The sequence below is a fragment of the Hemitrygon akajei genome, chromosome 18, assembly GCF_048418815.1.
Source record: "Hemitrygon akajei chromosome 18, sHemAka1.3, whole genome shotgun sequence".
Classification (NCBI taxonomy): Eukaryota; Metazoa; Chordata; class Chondrichthyes; order Myliobatiformes; family Dasyatidae; genus Hemitrygon; species Hemitrygon akajei.
This window is the reverse complement of record NC_133141.1, coordinates 31,390,609-31,407,935: the sequence shown is the minus strand read 5'-3', so window position 1 is coordinate 31,407,935 and position 17,327 is coordinate 31,390,609. Positions and strand designations below refer to the sequence as shown.

General features: G+C 46.0%; 1 protein-coding gene across 1 annotated transcript in view; it reads left to right on the top strand.

Annotated features, from left to right (window-relative positions):
- The window catches only part of LOC140741643 (low-density lipoprotein receptor-related protein 1-like), a 561,364-nt gene that overhangs the window by 21,788 nt on the left and 522,249 nt on the right, over positions 1-17,327 (top strand). Inside the window, 1 exon segment of the mRNA XM_073071927.1 lies at positions 11,076-11,198. Coding sequence (XP_072928028.1) covers positions 11,076-11,198 — 123 coding nt within the window.

The following is a 17,327-nucleotide window of genomic DNA, read 5'->3' as shown; positions in this document are numbered from 1 at the left end:
TGTTATCTCCGCATAGAGCTTTGGATGGGTGTGTCTTTTGCTGCCTCTGCTAGGATCTAGCCCTGTAACAGGAATGTACTGTTCAGAGTGAGGCTTGCAACAGGTTGGTATGGAGGCTCCAGCATCGCAAGAAGCTGCAGAGGGAGCGCAGCCCTCCCTCCCCACCATCGAGGAAATTTTCAAGAGGCGATGCCTCAAGAAGGCAGTATCCATCACTGCAGATTTTCTTACGGGATATGCCCACTTTTCATTACTACCATCAGAGAGGAGGTACAGGAGCCTGAAGACCCACACTCAGTGATTCAGGAACAGCTTCTTCCGCTCAACTACCAGATTTCTGAAAGTCCTTGAATACTGCCTCGTTTCCTTTTCTGTGCTATTGTTTTGTAATTATAGAATTTGTCTTTGCTCTGTGGTGCTGCTGCTAGACAACAGATTTCATGTTGTATAAGTCGGTGATATTAAATCTGAATCTAAATCGATGTTGTCACCTAGTCCCCATATCCTGGAATCTCCACTGACCAGAATTAGATTTATTATTACTCTTTCACATGATGTGAAACTTGTGGTTTTGTGGCAGTGATACACTGAGTGCAAATAAATTAACTAGTGTAAAAGGAAAAGAATAATGAAATCTGATGGCAGATGAGAAGAGGCCATTTCTGAATTGCTGCGCGTGTGTCTTTGGGCTCCTGTACCACCTCCTTGATGGTAGGAACGAGAGCATATCCTCGATGGTGAGGTCCCCAGTGATGGATGCTGCTTTTTTTGAGAAACCACCTCTTGATGTCCTCTAGTAGAAAGGATTGTGCCCGTGATGGAGCTGCAACACTCTGCAGCCACTTGTGATCCTGTGTACCTGCCTCCCTGCCAGGCTTGAGTAGCCCGTCACCATACTGTCTGCTGTAACTGTAGAAATTCACAAGGATCTTTGATGTAATAAATGCTCCTCAAACTGCTAATGAAGTAGAGCTGCTTGTTTGCATCCTTTGTGATTGCATCAATATAGTGGGCCCAGGATAGATCCTCTAAGATGTTAACACCCAGGAACTTGAAACTGCCCACCCTTTTCACCACTGACCCTTCTGTCTGCCACAGTGACTACAGGAGTAGGTCAGGGGCTGGAGGACCCTAGGGAGGAACAGCAAGCATGAAATACAGTGAGTGTGTGTTTTCACCTCCTTCACCACCCCCCAACCAGTAGGAAAGAGTTAAACTGTCTTCTGTTTTGAATCTGCATTACTTCCTGAAACCCGACCCAGGCTGAAAATAGTTGACCACCTGTGGCTGCAACTTTGGAGAAAGGATTTTGGGTGGGGAGGCAGGGAGCAGGAAAGGAAAGCGTGCTAAGCTTCTGACATTTTCCATAAACTGATAGCTGATGGGGTGCGTTCTGGGTGACAGCTTCCTGGCTAGCCCGAAACCTGATCCTCTGGGTCTTTAATCACTGACATCTCTTCAGCATGGAATGTATTGTAATATCCCACTCTGTGTGTGTGTGTGTGTGTGTGTGTAAGCAACACAGGCCTTTTGGCCCAAATGGTGTATGCTGACCAAGATTTCCATCTAAGCCAGTCCCAGTCGCCTGTGTTTGTCCCATATCCCTCTGAACATTTCCTATCCAAGTGACTTAAATGTTGTTACTGTACCTGCCTCAACCACTTCCTCTGGCAGCTTGTGTATAGGGACTGCCCTCTAAATGGAAAATGTCTCCCTATTAAACCACCTGTTTTATGTTAAACCTGTGTTACTGATTCCCCAACCCTGTGGAGGGGGGAAAAGAACTGTTGCATTCACGCCGTCTTTGCCCCTCATGATTTTATAAGGTTGCTCTCAGTCCTCTTTGCTCCAATGAAAAGACTCTCAATCTGCTCAACCTCTCTTATCACTCAGTCCCTAGAGTCTAGTTGCATCATCCAGCTTAATGATGATTTTTCCTAGAGCAGAGTGACCAAAACTGTACACAATATTCCTAGTGTGGCTTTGAAAACATCTTGTTCTGCTACAACAGAACATCCTGGCTTCTGTAATCAGTGCCTTGACTGCACATCCAAGAGCCTTTTCAACATTCTGTGTTATGCCTCTTATAAACCTCGATCAGATCTCCCCTCAGCCTCCGCTGCTCCAGAGAAAACAACCCAAGTCTGTCCAGCCTCTCCTTATAGCTCGTGCTCTCCAATCCAGGCAGCATCCTGGTGAGTCTCTCCAAAGCCCTCACACCCTTCCTGTAATGGGGTGACCAGAACTGAATGGATTATTCCATTCTGTGTAGTCCCCTGCACATTGAGGATGCAGAAATATTCTTGCTTGAGTAACGTTGTAATTAGGCTTTGTAGAACAGAAGAATAGAATTACAAATTTAATTAATGTTCTGAAAGCTGATTAAAGGCATTTAAGATCAAGGGTGCATTAAAGTCACAGGATAAACATCAGATGATATGGAGGGGGCTGGGACTGTTGGCACACTGGTGTGGGAGGTGGAGCTGCTGTCTCTCAGTTTTGGAGACCCGGGTTTGATCCGGACCTCCGTTATGTATATGTGTGGAGATTGCAAGTTCTCCCTGTGACCCTGTGGATTTTCCACAGGTGCTTCAGTTCCCTCCCATGTCCCAACCACATGCGGGGTTGGGTCAATCAGCTCTGAATCCTCCCCTGGTGTGTGTGGATGGTGGGTAGAATTTGGGAGGGAATTGATGGGAATGGAATGAGTTTGGTAGCTGATGGTTGGCAGTGGGCTTGAAAGGCTTGTTTCTGTGCTGTCTTTATACATTCTAATGCGTACAGCAAAGGGTGTGGAGACGCAGGGAGACATCCGAATCAGGTTTATTATCACTGCATAATATGGTGTGACGTGCTGTTCAGTGGCATCAGTAAAGTGTAAAGACATATTTTACTTGGTAGTCTGTAGTAATTTAATGGTGCAAAAAAAAAACACAAAATAGTGTTCATGGACTGTTCAGAAATCTGACAGTGGAAGAAGCTGTTCCTGAATCATTGAGTGTGGGTCTTTAGGCTCCTGTACCTCCTCTATGATGATAGTAAGGAGAGGAGGGCATGTCCTGGATGGTGGGGATCCTCAGTGATGGATGACGCCTTCTTGAAACCCTGCCTCCTGAGGATGTCCTCGAAGTTGGGGAGGTTTGTGCCTGTGATGGAGCTGACTGAGTCTACAACCCTCTGCAGTCTCTTGTGATCCTCTGCATTGGAGACTCCACACCAGACGGTGATGCACCCAGTCAGAAGGCTCTCCACTGTACAGCTGTAGTTAGTAAAATATGTAAAATACATCTGAAGTGAAGATATATAATTGCCACCACCCACAGCTCTCTTCTCCCCTCTTCCATCGGGCAAAAGATACAAAAGCCTGAAAGCATGTGCCACCAGGCTCAACCCCATAGTTTCTACCCTACTGTTAAAAGACTACCCAACAAATTCCCTCATACCTTATATTGGACTTTTGACTTTACAGTCTACCTGATTATGATCTTGCACCTTATTGTCTACCTACACTGTGCTTTCTTTGTAACTGTGACACTTTATTCTGCATTCTGTTATTGTTTGACCTTGTTCTACCTCAATGCACCGCGTAATGGTCTGATCTGAATGAACAGTGTGAAAGACAAGCTTTTCACTTCACCTTGGTAGATGTGACAATAATAAACCAATTCTAATGCCCATCTTTTCAAGTTTGTACAGCAGGTGAACAGGCCTTTTGGTGCTCCACCCACTGGTCCAGCCTACGTTCTGTGTTGCTTGTACCTGGGTGCTTATGATGGTGCTACAAGTTGTCTATTGTAAAATGTACTTAACTTGCAGGACTGACCCCTTTAATTAACTGGAGACTGTCTATATTGTCGAATAAGGTGGTACTGGAATTGGTTTATTACAGTCACATGTACTGATACAGTGAAAAGCTTGTCTTCCATACTGCTCATTCAGATCAGATCATTTCACAATGTATTGAGGTAGAACAAGGTAAAGCAATAACAGAATGCAGAATAAAGTGTCACAGTTACAGAGAAAGTGCAGTGCAGGCAGACAATAAGGTGCAAGAACCAGGGCGAGTAGATCTTGACATCAAGAATCCATCTTATTGCACTAGGAGACCATTTAATAGTCTTAGATCCTTGAGCCTGTGGTCCTGATTTCTGTATCTTCTGCCCTGTAGGAGAAGACAAAATGTCTGGTGTGGGTGGGGTCTTTGCTTATGCTGGCTGCTTTACTGAGGCCGCGAGAAGTCTCCGGGTGGGATGCCTTGGGAGGTCAGGATGGAGTCCAGGTCTCCCTTGTCTCCTGTTGGCTTGGGTGCCTGATGAGCTGGAGGCAGTTTCTGAATAGGGGCCATTGACGGCGGGGAGCTTTGTCAGATATGTTTAGTCTGCCAGCTTAGAGGATTACCGGGACGTTGTTTCCCCTCTCTGGCAAGAAGGAAATGAATTGAAGCCTTCTCCAGCTGACATTGTTGATCAGACTGGCCTTGCTGCTGAGAGGTTTATTGGGTTTTATGTTTATGCAATGCTGGGGATAATACTGCGTTTATTGCCTTTCTAAATTGCCTGCTTGAGATAAACGGCTGGTTCTCAAATGCTGCTTTTTCCACAGAACGGATTAGCCTACCAGCTTGTTTCCGCCGCTCTGATGTGGCTTGGAAGGTCTTGAGCAATAAATTTGGCCCATTGCTCATTTCTCAGGTATACAGGTATATTTTGTTGATTCAAGGGAAGTGGGTTTCTCAGGCTGAGCCAGCATTTTATTGCCCATCCCTAGTTGCCCTTGAGAAGGTAGTGCTGATACTTTTCCACTGGAAAGAACACAATTAGAACAAAAACAAAGTCCATCATATCGCAGAGTGGTCACGGTGTTGCTGTACTGAGGTGGTGATCAGGGTTGTGCCGGTTGGTTCAGGAACCGAATGTTTGAAGGGAAGTAGCTGTTCCTGAACCTGGTGGTGTGGGACTTCAGGCTTCTGTACCTCCTGCCCGATGGGAGCTGTGAGAAGATGGGATGGCCCGGATGGTGGGGATCTCTGATGATGGACGTTGCCTTCTTGAGGCAGCACCTCCTGTAGACACTACCCATGGTGGGGAGGGAAGTGTCCGTGATGTATTGGGCAGAGTCCATGACTCTCTGCAGCTTCTTACATTCCTGCACGTTCGAATTGCCGTACCAGACTGTGATGCAACCAGTCAGGACACTTCCAACAGTACATCTTTAGAAAATTGTTAGTACTTGGTGACAAGTTGTGGACCTAGCTCAGCGCATCTGGGAAGTTTCCTTTTCATGGACTCTGTCTTACGCTTCTGCAGCTTCATGCATTCTGCTTTGTATTTCTTAATGGTTGTGCAAGACAGTAATAAGAGAAATGAGCTTCTGTGAGTAGCAAGTCAAGGCTGATTTGGACTTGTGCATCACATCAACGTTGTAGGGTGATGTGCACCTCTCCAGAAAAGTAACTCACGTTGCGGCGATGCAAACCACAACTGTGATTGGTCTGCTTGGTAGCATCACATTTCCGGTTGTTTCTTCTCTGCCATGTCTGTACACCGACGCAAAATAGATGAACCAAATCATCAAATCTACCTGCCGACATGTGAAAATGTTTGAAATGCATTTCCTTGTCCATGTCTCTCACGAAGAAACTCAACACAGTGGCATAGAAACCCCACCGCCAACTAGCGTTTTGGCGCACACCAACGCATGCTTGCTACGGCGTAGAGTGACGCAGAAGTGAATAACAGGGCTGCGGCGTAGCCCGTACGCACAAGTATGAATCAGCCTTTAGGCAATACACAATGACTGCTCAATTAGAGAAAAAACACACCGCAGTTTCCTTGTGTGCTTTTGATGCCATTCATAAGATTGATATGACAAAGAAATTACTGAAAGTAAAGAACAGGAACTAACTCTGCCATCGTATGAATGAGCATGTACGTATGTCAGACCTTTGAATTTAATGATACGGGAATTTGTAGGGGCTGTTCCAGATCTACTTATAAACCCCCCACCCCCACCTGTTTCCTGCTTTTGGAACTCCAGTAAAATTTGACAGTAAGGGACGGTTTGGACAAGTTGGGCAAAGCATTATGTTCAGCTGGTTTTAAGGAGTACAAACACGAGATTCTGCTGATGCTGGAAATCTTGAGCATGGAAATGCTGGAGCAACTCAGCAGGCCAGGCAGTGTACGGAGGGGGATAAACAGTGATGTTTTGGGCTGAGACCCTTCAACAGGACTATCGACCCGAAACGTCGACTGTTTATTCCCCTCCGTAAATGCTACCTGACCTGCTGAGTTCCTCCAGCATTCTGTGTGGTTTTAAGGGGAATTACCTCATTACAAGAAGAGTGTGGAGGCTTTGAGGAGGGCGCCGAAGAGGTTTAACCAGGATTAGAGGGCATGGGGTATAAGGAGAGGCTGGCTAAACTTGGTTTTTTTTTCTGAAGCAACATAGACTGAGAGGCTACCTGATAGAAGTTTATAATATCAGGAAAGACACAGAGTAGACAATCGGTATCTCTTCTCTCCCCCCCCCCCCCACGTAGAATTGCTCAATACTAGAGGGCAAAACTTTAAGGTGAGAGAGGTAAATTGGCTTATGACAGTAAAACTTGGTTTTACATTCCATTGAGGTAATACTAAGCCACAAACAATACCAAAATGTAAAATGGAGTGTTACAGTTACAGAGAAAGTGCAGGCAGATAAGGTGCACGGGTCACGGGGAGGTAGACGGAGAGGTCAAAAGTGCATTTTATTGTATTAGGGCACCATTCAGTAAACATAGATTATGTTTTATGATGGAAGCTGTCCTTGAGCACGGTGGGCATAGTTTCAGGATTTTGTATCTTCTGCCTGTTAGCAGGGGAGAAGAGAGAATGCCTGGAGTGGGTGGGGTTTCTGATTATACTGGCTGCTTTACTGAGGCAGCGTGAAGTGTAGACAGAGCCCTTACAGGGGAACTCTGCTGTCTTCCATTTCATGCATGTCTGCTCTCACCCCATCCTCCTGCCACCCCTCTAGTGATAGGGTTCCTCTTGTCCTCACCTACCACCCCACCAGCCTCTGTGTCCAGCACATAATTCTCCAGAACCTCCAACATCTCCAACAGGATCCCACCCCAAGCGCATCTTTCACTGCTCCCTGCTTTCTACAGGGGTCACTCTCTACATGTCTCTCTTGTCCATTCATCCCTCCCCACTGATCTCTCTCCTGACACTTATACTTGCAAGTGGAACAAGTGCTATACCTGCCCCTCCACTGCCACCTTTACTACCATTCAGGGCCCCAAACAATCCTTCCAGGTGAGGTGACACCACCTGTGAATCTGTTGGGGTTATAAATCTACAACACAGTTTCCAGACTCTTGATTCAAGTCTCTTATAAAACTGGTCCGGTTGCACTTGGAGTATTGTGTGCATTCCTGGTCTCCCCGTTACAGGAAGGGTGTGGAGACTTTGGAGAGGGAGCAGAGGCTGTTTACCAGGATGCTGCCTGGATTGGAGGGCGTGAGCTACAAGGAGAGGCTGGGTTCTTTTCTGTGGAGCGGTGACCTGTTAGAGGTTTATAAGATTGAGAGGCACAGATAAAATAGACAGGTAGTGCCTTTTTTTTCCCCTGGGGTTGAAAAGTGTAATAGCAGAGGCCATGCCTTTAAGGTGAGGGGGGAAGAGTTAAAAAGGAGTGTGCAGGGCATGTTTTACAGTGATGGATGCCTGGAATGTGCTGCCAGGGTGGTGGTGGAGAAAAATATAGAGGTGTTTAAGATGCTGTTGGATAGGCACATGGATATGCAGAGTATGGATGAATGTGGAAATTGTATTGGCAGAAGGGATTTGTTTGGTGTTTAATTGCCAGCTTAATTAATTTGGCACAACTGGTGGGCTGAAGGGCCTGTTTCTGTTCTGTGCTGTTCTACCTTCCCCTACCCTTGGAAATGACTGTTGATCGTCCACTTTATCCATGTCCCTCATAACCCTATAGACTTCAATCATGTCACTCCTCAGCCTCCTTTGCTCCAGGGAAGCCAGCCCCACCCCAGAGCCCCCTTTTCCAGACCACCCCTTCGTCCTGTCTCTCACTTGCAGCCGAGTCAGGTTCAATCCAAAGAACCTTTTCTCAGGTGTTGTGGTGGGATGGGCCTCACTCCTTACATGGACCAGCTCATGCCCAAGGGAAGAGTCTCTACTCCACTCCCCGTGGTCTGTGACTAAACGCGCATTGTTCTCACAGATCGGTTATCCAGCACGCTTTATTACAATGCAGCCTGTGTGCCACTGGTTAATGAGGTCAGAGGACTTACTGAGCTGGATACTTTGAGTTTGTGTCCAGAATTTTGATAGCCCTATTGCTTTGTTTACTCCGCAAGAGGCTTTGGCACATTGTGTTTTTCCATCTCTGCATGGAGGTAGAAGGCCACTTGGCCCATCAAACCTGTCCCACATCTCAATGCAAATCCGGCTGTTCTGCCCAGGTCTTTCTGTGCTACAGTTCTTGGTTTTCATCTTTTGACCATTAATTTCCACACCCTCCCCGAACGGGTGAAGAAAACTTTGCATACCGTGCATGCAGATCATTTCGTCACATCAGTACATTACGGTAGAACAGGGGTAAAGAAATAACAATGCAGAATGAACTGTCACAGTTACAGAGAGAGTGCAGGCAGACGATAAGGTGCAATTGTCAAGGTAAGATATATTGGGAGATTAAGAACCCATTTCTAGTGTACAAGAGGTCCTTGTATATCTTCCCTCTGGTTTCTGTGATAGGAGGTTCACCAGGTTGATTCCAGAGATGAGGAGGTTAGACTATGAGGGGAGATTGAGTCGCCTGGGACTATACTCACTGGAATTCAGAAGAATGAGAGGAGATCTTATAGAAACATATAAAATTATGAAGAGGATAGATAAAATAGAGGCAACAAAGTTGTTTCCACTGGTAGGTGAGAACTAGGGGACATAGTCTCAAGATTGCGGGGGAGTAGATTTAGGATGGAGATGAGGAGGAACTGCTTTTCCCAGAGAGTGGTGAATCTGTGGAATTCTCTGCCCAATGAAGCAGTGGAGGCTACCTCAGTAAATATATTTAAGACAAGGTTGGGTAAAATTTTGCATAGTAGGGGAATTGCGGGTTATGGAGAAAAGGCAGGTAGGTGGAGATGAGTCCATGGCCAGATCTGTAAAAAGTAAATTTGTGAGGGTTAATAAAAACACAAAATGCTGGCAGAACTCAGCAGGCCAGACAGCATCTATGGGAGGAGGTAGTGACGACGTTTCGGGCCGAAACCCTTGGTCATGTAGAATTTCCTCAGCTTCCTGAGGAAGTAGAGGTACTGATGAGCATTTTTGGCCATGGCATCTACGTGACTGGCTGAGGACTCTTTAACTTCACCTATGATTAGGCCTTCATCCCTCTTGGCGGGGGCGGGGTGGTGGTGGAAGAGAATTCCAGACATTCCCCTCCATCTGAGAAGTTGTCCCCACAGCTTGGGCTAAATGACCAAACCCACCCCTTAATCCTGTAATTCTGTCCCCTTGTTTGAGACTCTCTCACCAGTGGGAACATTCCCACTTTCTAAATTCCTTTTAAAATTTGTTGAAGTAAATGTATTGTTTGGTTTCACATGCACAAGTACAGTTGGCCCTTCTTATCCACGGGTTCTGCATGCGCGGATTCCACCAACCGCAGATCAGGAAAGCCCACAAGTTCTCTCTCCATCACTCATTGTTTGAGCATGTACAGACTTTTTTCTTGTCATTATTCCCTAAACAATACAGTATAACAACTATTTACATTGTATTTGGTATTATAAGTAATCTAGAGATGATTTAAAATACGTTTGTATATGGGAGGATGTGCATAGGTTACCGCGGATCGGGATCAAGAAAAAAAAATCGAAGTTCTCTAAGTTGGAACAGGTACACTCGGTATTATTTAGCGTCAGTCAAACGTGTGTGTCTTAGTATATAGTATATATTTTACCTTTCTATGCATATAAAACACAAGAAAAGTATGTATTTCAATAATTAAACCACTGGGTTGTTTAGTAATAATTGTAGCTTTCATCAGGGCAGGGCCTTCACATGCTCCATTATTCTCACTTTATCCTTTAAAATTGTTCCGATCGTTGACTGACTGTAGCCTAACACTTTTCCAATGACCCGATGGCATTTCACTTCTTTCCAAACGCTTTATTATTTCCACTTTATTTTCAATCGTGATTGCTTCCTGTCAACAGAACAGAAACACTGAGGGCGGCGGGTCCTGATCTCCGCCGGGTCCTAAACTCCACCGCACTGAGACAGGTTAAGTACGGTCCAGAGCTCCGACAGGTCCTAAAGTTCACCAACTTGACCATCCGCGTTTTTTGGTATCCGCGGGGGGTCCCGGAACCAATCCCCCGCGGATAAGGAGTGCCGACTGTACATTGTACACAGGTGCAATGGGAAGCTATTAGATGATAAAGTATGTAAAGGGTTAACATGGTCAATTAAACAATAGCAGCCTGTTTTTCTGTAAGAAACCGATGATGATCAACAGATGTGGTAAGCCATGCTGAGCCATATTTCTTGCAGTTAGTGCTTCAAGGTCCTTGTCTCTTTGTGCAGTCATGAACATAGATAAGACCGTTCCAGCCTGTCCTTTGTATGTGGCCACTGTATCTATTATGTAATTTGCCTCTCTGTACTGTCATGCATATAGATAAGGCCGGCTCCAGTGTGGGAGCAACTATATCTGTTCTGTAAGGGGAACTGCCAGTTAGTTGGTGGATGGAGCAGGAGACTGTTCCTGTTTGAGCGACTAACTGAAGTGCCCCGGAGGCTTTGAATAAAGGTTTCTGAGTGAGTTTATCCAGATTCGACTTCCACATAGAGACACAACATTCATTAAAAAAAATTATACAATATTATCCAAGAAAGAACACTATTAGAGCAAAATCAAAAGGAAATGTAGTGCAAAGTGGTCAACACTTCCAACAGTACATCTAAAGTGTATAGGTTCCCTGTGCTGTTTTGCCTGGGTTGGTAATGTTGAGACTTGTGCAGTTCCTTGACCATTGTTTGCTCACCTTCTCCCTACAGCACAGAAAACCTGCAGTCCCAAACAGTTTGTGTGCAAGGATGGGATAACCTGTATATCAAAAGGCTGGAGGTGCGATGGAGAGAAAGACTGTCCAGACGGATCGGATGAAACGGCAGACGTCTGTAAGTACCAGCTGGTCCTTGACCTTGGTTTGATGGAATGGATTAGGAGTGGGGTCTTCATAACATGTGACATGTGATACATCCAGGCTGGGAGGGGTCTTTGATTATTCTGGCTGATTTACTGAGACAGTGAGAAGTGTAGACATGACAGAGTCCATGGAGGGGAGGCTGGTTTCCGTGATGCGCTGAGCTGTGTCCACAACTCTCCGCGATTTCTTGCGGTCACAGCAGAACATTTAATGTACTAATGATGCATCGATTTTTAAAAAAATTGTTGAGTGTTATACGGGACATTCCAAATTTCTTCAGCCTCCTATGTGCCTCTATGTGAGACAGAATCTGGCAAGGATTCATCTCAATGTGAGGAGAACAAAGCACTATTGGTGCAGACGTGTTCTTGATGTTCACCGTGACATTAATGGGCTGAAGGGCCAGTTTCTGTTCTCACTTTTGCACTGGAGAGATAGTACTCAGCAGATCAAACAATGCCTGACATTTCAAGTGGGAGGCAGATTAACCCCACAGGTAATCTGCAAGATTGTAAAAATCTGTCTAGTACGTCACCTAACAATGTATCTATCAACTCCCTCTTGTCAGATTTGGACGTTAAACTTGTGTTTTGAAAACACGGCAGCTCCTTACAAGTGGAATTTGAGAAGCTGGGGCTCCTTTCGCTTTTGTCTGAAGTCTTGTAATTATCCAGAGGGCCTGGCTCACCCCTCGTGGTCTGTGTGGAAGTAATTAATCGGTGGCTTGTATCAGGTTTTGTGAGGTGAAACTTAAGCTGGTGGAGTTGATCTGCCAGGCACGAGGCAAGTGTGTACCTCTTAGTGACAGGAAGGGGTTTGGCTGCACAGCAGGAGGGGCGACGGGGGTGTGCCTTTCTACAGGAGGTGCTGTGTATGGAGAACACTGGAAGTAATTCAGATGCACATGCATATTTGTCAGTGACCTAGGGATAATATCAGTGAGATTTATTAACACTGTCAGATGACATGAAGTATTTTGTTTTGTGGCAGTAATAAAGTGTAAAGATGGAAAATCACTATAAATTACAGAAGTAAGTGGTGGAAGGAAAAAGAAATAACAAGGTAGTGTTCACACATTCGTGGGCCGTTCACGAATCAGATGGCAAAGGGGGAGAAGCTGTTCCTGAATGTGGGTCTTGAGGCTCTTGTACCACCTCTGATGATAGTAATGAGATGGATGTTGCCTTCTTGAGGCACTGCCTTTTGAAAATGCCCATGATGGAAAGGAGGCTTCTGCCCGCGATGGAATTGGCTGAGTCTACAGCCCTCTGCAGTGATACAAGTAGTTAGAATGCTTTCCACTCTGCATCTGTAGAAACTTGGTAACATACCAAATCTCCTCAAATTCCTAATGAAGTATAACTGTATTGTCTGTCGTCTTCATAATTGCATCAATATGTTGGACCCAGGATAGATCTTCAGAGATGTCGACACCCAGGAATTTGAAACTGCTCACCATTTCCACTGCTGATCCCTTTGAGGACTGGTGTAAGGGGAAGTCCTCAATCAATTTCTTGGTCTTATTGATGTTGTGACACTGACACCACCTAATCAATTTGATCTATCACATTCCTGTATGTCTCCTCATTTGAGATTCTGCTGACAACAGTTGTGTCATCGGCAAATTTATATTATGGTCTAAACGCCGAGCTGAAATTGATAAACAGCATCCTGGGATGTGAGACACCATTTTCTAGGTGGGACAGGACAGAACAGAGGACACAGACCATGGCATCACTAGTGGACTGATTTGAGCGATAAGCAAACTGGAAAGGGTGCAAAGCAGCAGGAAGATGAGATTCAATGTGATAGATAACCAGCCACTCAAAGCGTGACATTATTGTTGAGGTCAGTGCTGCAGAGCACATATCCTTTGAAATGATAACACCGAGGAATTTAAAGTTATTGACCCTCTCCACCACTGAGGACTGGCTCCACTCAGCCAGATTTTCGATCTCCCTCCGTTGAGGCTACTGTCTTGGGCACCTGGGATGACAGTGGTCCCTTTGAAGCCTGTGGGGACAGTGGAGGACTGTTCCAGAGAGATGTTGAAGATGTCTGTTAGAACCTCTTAACTGGGCTACACAGTCCCTCAGCACCCGACGAGCTGTGTTATCAGGCCCCACGGCTTTACGGGGGCTGACCCTGGCTAGGGTCTTCCTCGCATCAGCTGTGGCCAAATCAGCTAGAACCTGCTCCTCGGAGATGGAGGTGCTCTTCCTCACTGGCACAAACTGAGGGTAAAAGACACCCAGCCTATCAGGAGGAAAAGTGTCACTGTTGTTGGTGCATGTGGTGGACTTGTAGTCCGTTATGGTCTGAAAACCCTGCCACATATGCCCCGTGTCTTTGGTGTCACAGAAATGGCTGTCTGTGAATAACCCCGTTTTGCCTTTCTGACAGTGCGGGAAAGCGCAGCTCTTGCTGACCTGAGAGCTGTCTTATCACACACGAGAAAATCTGCAGATGCTGGAAATCCAAGCAACACACACACAAAATGCCGGAGAAACTCAGCAGGTCAGGCAGCATCTAGGAAAATAGTACAGTGGACATTTCGGGCTGACCCTTCGTCAGGACTGAAGAAGGGTCGGCTGTTTACTCTTTTCCATGATCTGTCTGACCTGCTGAGTTCCAGCAGTATTTTGTGAGAGCTGCCTTCTCCCTGATCCCTCACGTAGATGTGATTAATGACAGTAATATTTCCTCAGTACACTTCTCTACGTATCCAGCCACAGGTCTCTCGTACTCATCAGTGTTAATGTGAACGGTGGTAGGTAGCCGACTCCCTTGAGCACGCTCCAGTCCGTGTTTTCAAAACAGCCCTGTAATGCTGAGGTTGCCCCTTCTGGCCCGTTGTTTTATCTCCCTTTGAACTGTTTTGAATCAGTTGTTGGTATGCAGCGTATAGCGTGATAGATAAGTGGTCAGAGTTGTTTTGTACGCACCAGGAATGTCGGTATAAACCAGGTCTAATATGTTCTCAAGCCTGGTAGCCAAGTCAGCACGCTGATAGAGTTAGGCAGGGCTGTTTTTAAGTTAGCATGGTTAAAGTTGGCAACATCAGGGCGTGTGGTTTGCAGGTCAGGAATGGCAACTCCCCAGCATTAGCATGGGGGAAGGGGGTGTGTACAGGCACAATCACAATGGTAGTGAACTCCCTCAGTAAACAGAAGGGCCTACACTTCACCTTTAAGAACACTACCATAGTGGGCCGTCAGTACCGAAGCATTCGCGCACCAGTTCTCAACAACATAAACGCATGCACCTTCACCATGAGCCTCGCCAGAGATCACGGGAATTCTGTCGGTCCAAAAAGAGATGAAATCCACTTGCTTCAGGGCTGGTGTCCTGGAACCACATTTCTGTCAGGATGAGCACACAGCGGTCTTTCATCTCACGCTGATTCAGTCTCAGGCGCAGGTAATCTAGTTTATTTTCTAGCAATCGAATGTTTGAAGGCAGAATTGCCGGGAGATCTGGCCTGCAGGATTTCGTCTTCAGTCTCGCCAAAGCACTTCCCGCGCTTTTGCTTCCTGGCCCACTGCTTCTGACGGGGTAGCAGGTGACAACACGGAGCGCAATAAGCCCATGCTGCGGAGCTCCGCTGCTACTCGCTAGTGAGGTAGACTTGCAGTACCTGGTCTTCTTAATATCCAGTAATGTCTAGCGATCGTAAAAAAACGACGCAAAGAACAAACGGTTACACTATTGCTTGGAGTTGGAGTGGCCAATGTGACTGTTTTCATCTTCCAGTTGTGCTTCACCTTATATTTTCCAGCTGGCAGCATGTCAGTCTCCATGAGGAAGGGCAGAAGGGGGAGAGGGATGACGTATGGAATTGGAAAGCCATTTCACTGTTGAATGTAGTCTACACGATTATGACCAAGGCCATCACCAGCAGGTTCAAGTCTGCTCTGGGACAGGTGATCCACCTGGACTAAACCTGTGGAGTACCTGGCAGAAAGATCTTGGCCTGTGCTGCTCAGGGCTTACGTGTGGGGGGTGTGGAGGAGTTGATACCTGCCAGGTCAGCTTGGACCGGGAGAAAGCCTTTGACAAGTATACTCCAAAATTGGCTTTGGGAATGGAGGAACAGAGAGGGAGGCAGATTTTGGAAAGCTGCAAAAAATAACAGGGATGTTGTCATGGGTGACTTAAACTTCCCTAAGATGTGTCCAAGAAGAATTCCTGACACAGTATGTCAATGGTCAAACTAAAGGAGAGGCCATACTGCATCTGGTTCAAGGAAATGAACTAGATCAGCTGTGCGCATTTCGGAGATGGTGGCCACAATTCCCTGATCTTTAACACAGCCTTGGAGAAGGTATATGTAAGTATTTAATTGGGGGAGAGGGGTTATGATGCTATTAGGCAAGACCTGGGGAGCATAAATTAGGAATGGGTGTACTCGGGAAAGTGCACAACAGAAATGTGGAGTTTCTGGGTGGCTTTGTCCCATTGAGGCAGGGAAAGGATGGTAGGGCAGAGGAACCATGGTTGACAAGAGATGTGGGACATCTGGTCAGGAGAAAGAAAGCTTACTTAAGGTTTAGGAACCCAAGGTCATGCAGCCCTCGAGAGTTACAAAGTAGCCAGGATGGAACTGAAGAATGAACTTAGGAGAGTGAAAAGGCCTTGGTGAGTAGGATTAAGGAAAACCCCAAGGTGTTCCAGACATGCATGAAAAACAGCTTGATGGCAAGAGTGACAGTAGAACTAATCAGGGATAGTAGAGGAAATATACCTGGAGTCTGAGGAGGTAGGTGAGGTCCTTATTGAATACTTTGCTTCAGTATTCACCAGTGAGAGGGTCCTTGATGAATGTAAGGACAGTGGAAAGCAGGCTGATGTGCTACAAATATGTTGACATCAAGAAAGAGAATGTGCTGAAACTTTTGAGAAATACTAGGTGATAACAAATCCCCTGGTCTGGATGGATTATCACGGGAAATGAGCATCTATACATCTGCACTAGCAGCAATAGTACAGAGAGATCTTTGGGGTTTATGACCACAGCTTCCTCAAAGTTGCTGCATAAGTTGACAGGGTGGTTAAGAAGGTGTGTTGGCCTTCAGTGGTCAGGGGACTGAGTTCAAGAGCTGTGACATAATATTACAGCTGCTTAAAACTTTGATTAGACCACACTTGGAATATTGCGGTCAGTTCTGGTCGCTTCATTATAGGAAGGGTGTGGACTTGAGGATGGGTTGAGCTAGCTAGGGCATTTCTCTTTAGAATGAAGGAGCATGAGAGGTGACTTAACAGAGATTACAAGACGATAAAAGACATTGACAGAGTGGAGAGACAGACTTTTTCCCCAGGATGGACATGGCAAATACAAGGGGACATAATTTTAAGGTGTTTGGAGGAAAGTATGTGGGTGGGGAAAATGTCAGGGTTAAGTTTGTAAGAATGGTGAGTCTGGAATGCCTTGCCAGGGGTGTTGGAAGCTGGATAAGGGAAGGATTAGATTGATGCAAGATAAAGATAAAAGGTCAGCGCAATGTCATGGGCTGAAGGGACTTTACTTTGCAATAGCGTTCAGTGAATGAGTAAATGGATCTAACTGCTTTACATGAACATCTGCCATGCAGACCAAATCAATGGGTGTGAAACAGATAACTTCCTCCATTAAGTCTGGCGTCAGACAAGGTTGCTCACTCTCCCCGTTTGGTGTGCTGAATAGAAACCTTTGCCAAAACCATGAAGAAAGCTGAGAGCACGAGAAATGACGCCCAGGCAGTGCGTGGCCCCAGGTAAAACCTTAGATTGGTCAGAGTTGGCATTGTGGACCAGGGTTAACCACATGGAGACTGAAAGATATCCTTTGGTCTGCCGGTACATTGAGACATCCTTGGAGGAATGCTGGCGACAGGCACATTCCGGGCTGCAGGAGTACATGTGGAGGGGACGCACTGCAGGTTGGAGTGGCAAATTGCGATTGGTGTTACAAATGTAGGTAAGCCAAATGCTGCATCGTCTATGAACAAAAGAAAGGAAAGGAAATGTGGGGTCTTGTCTTATAAAGAGAGATTTGTTTGGTTTAAGAAAAAAACTGACTACAATTAAAGTGAACGACCCTCCCATACAGTCTGATGTG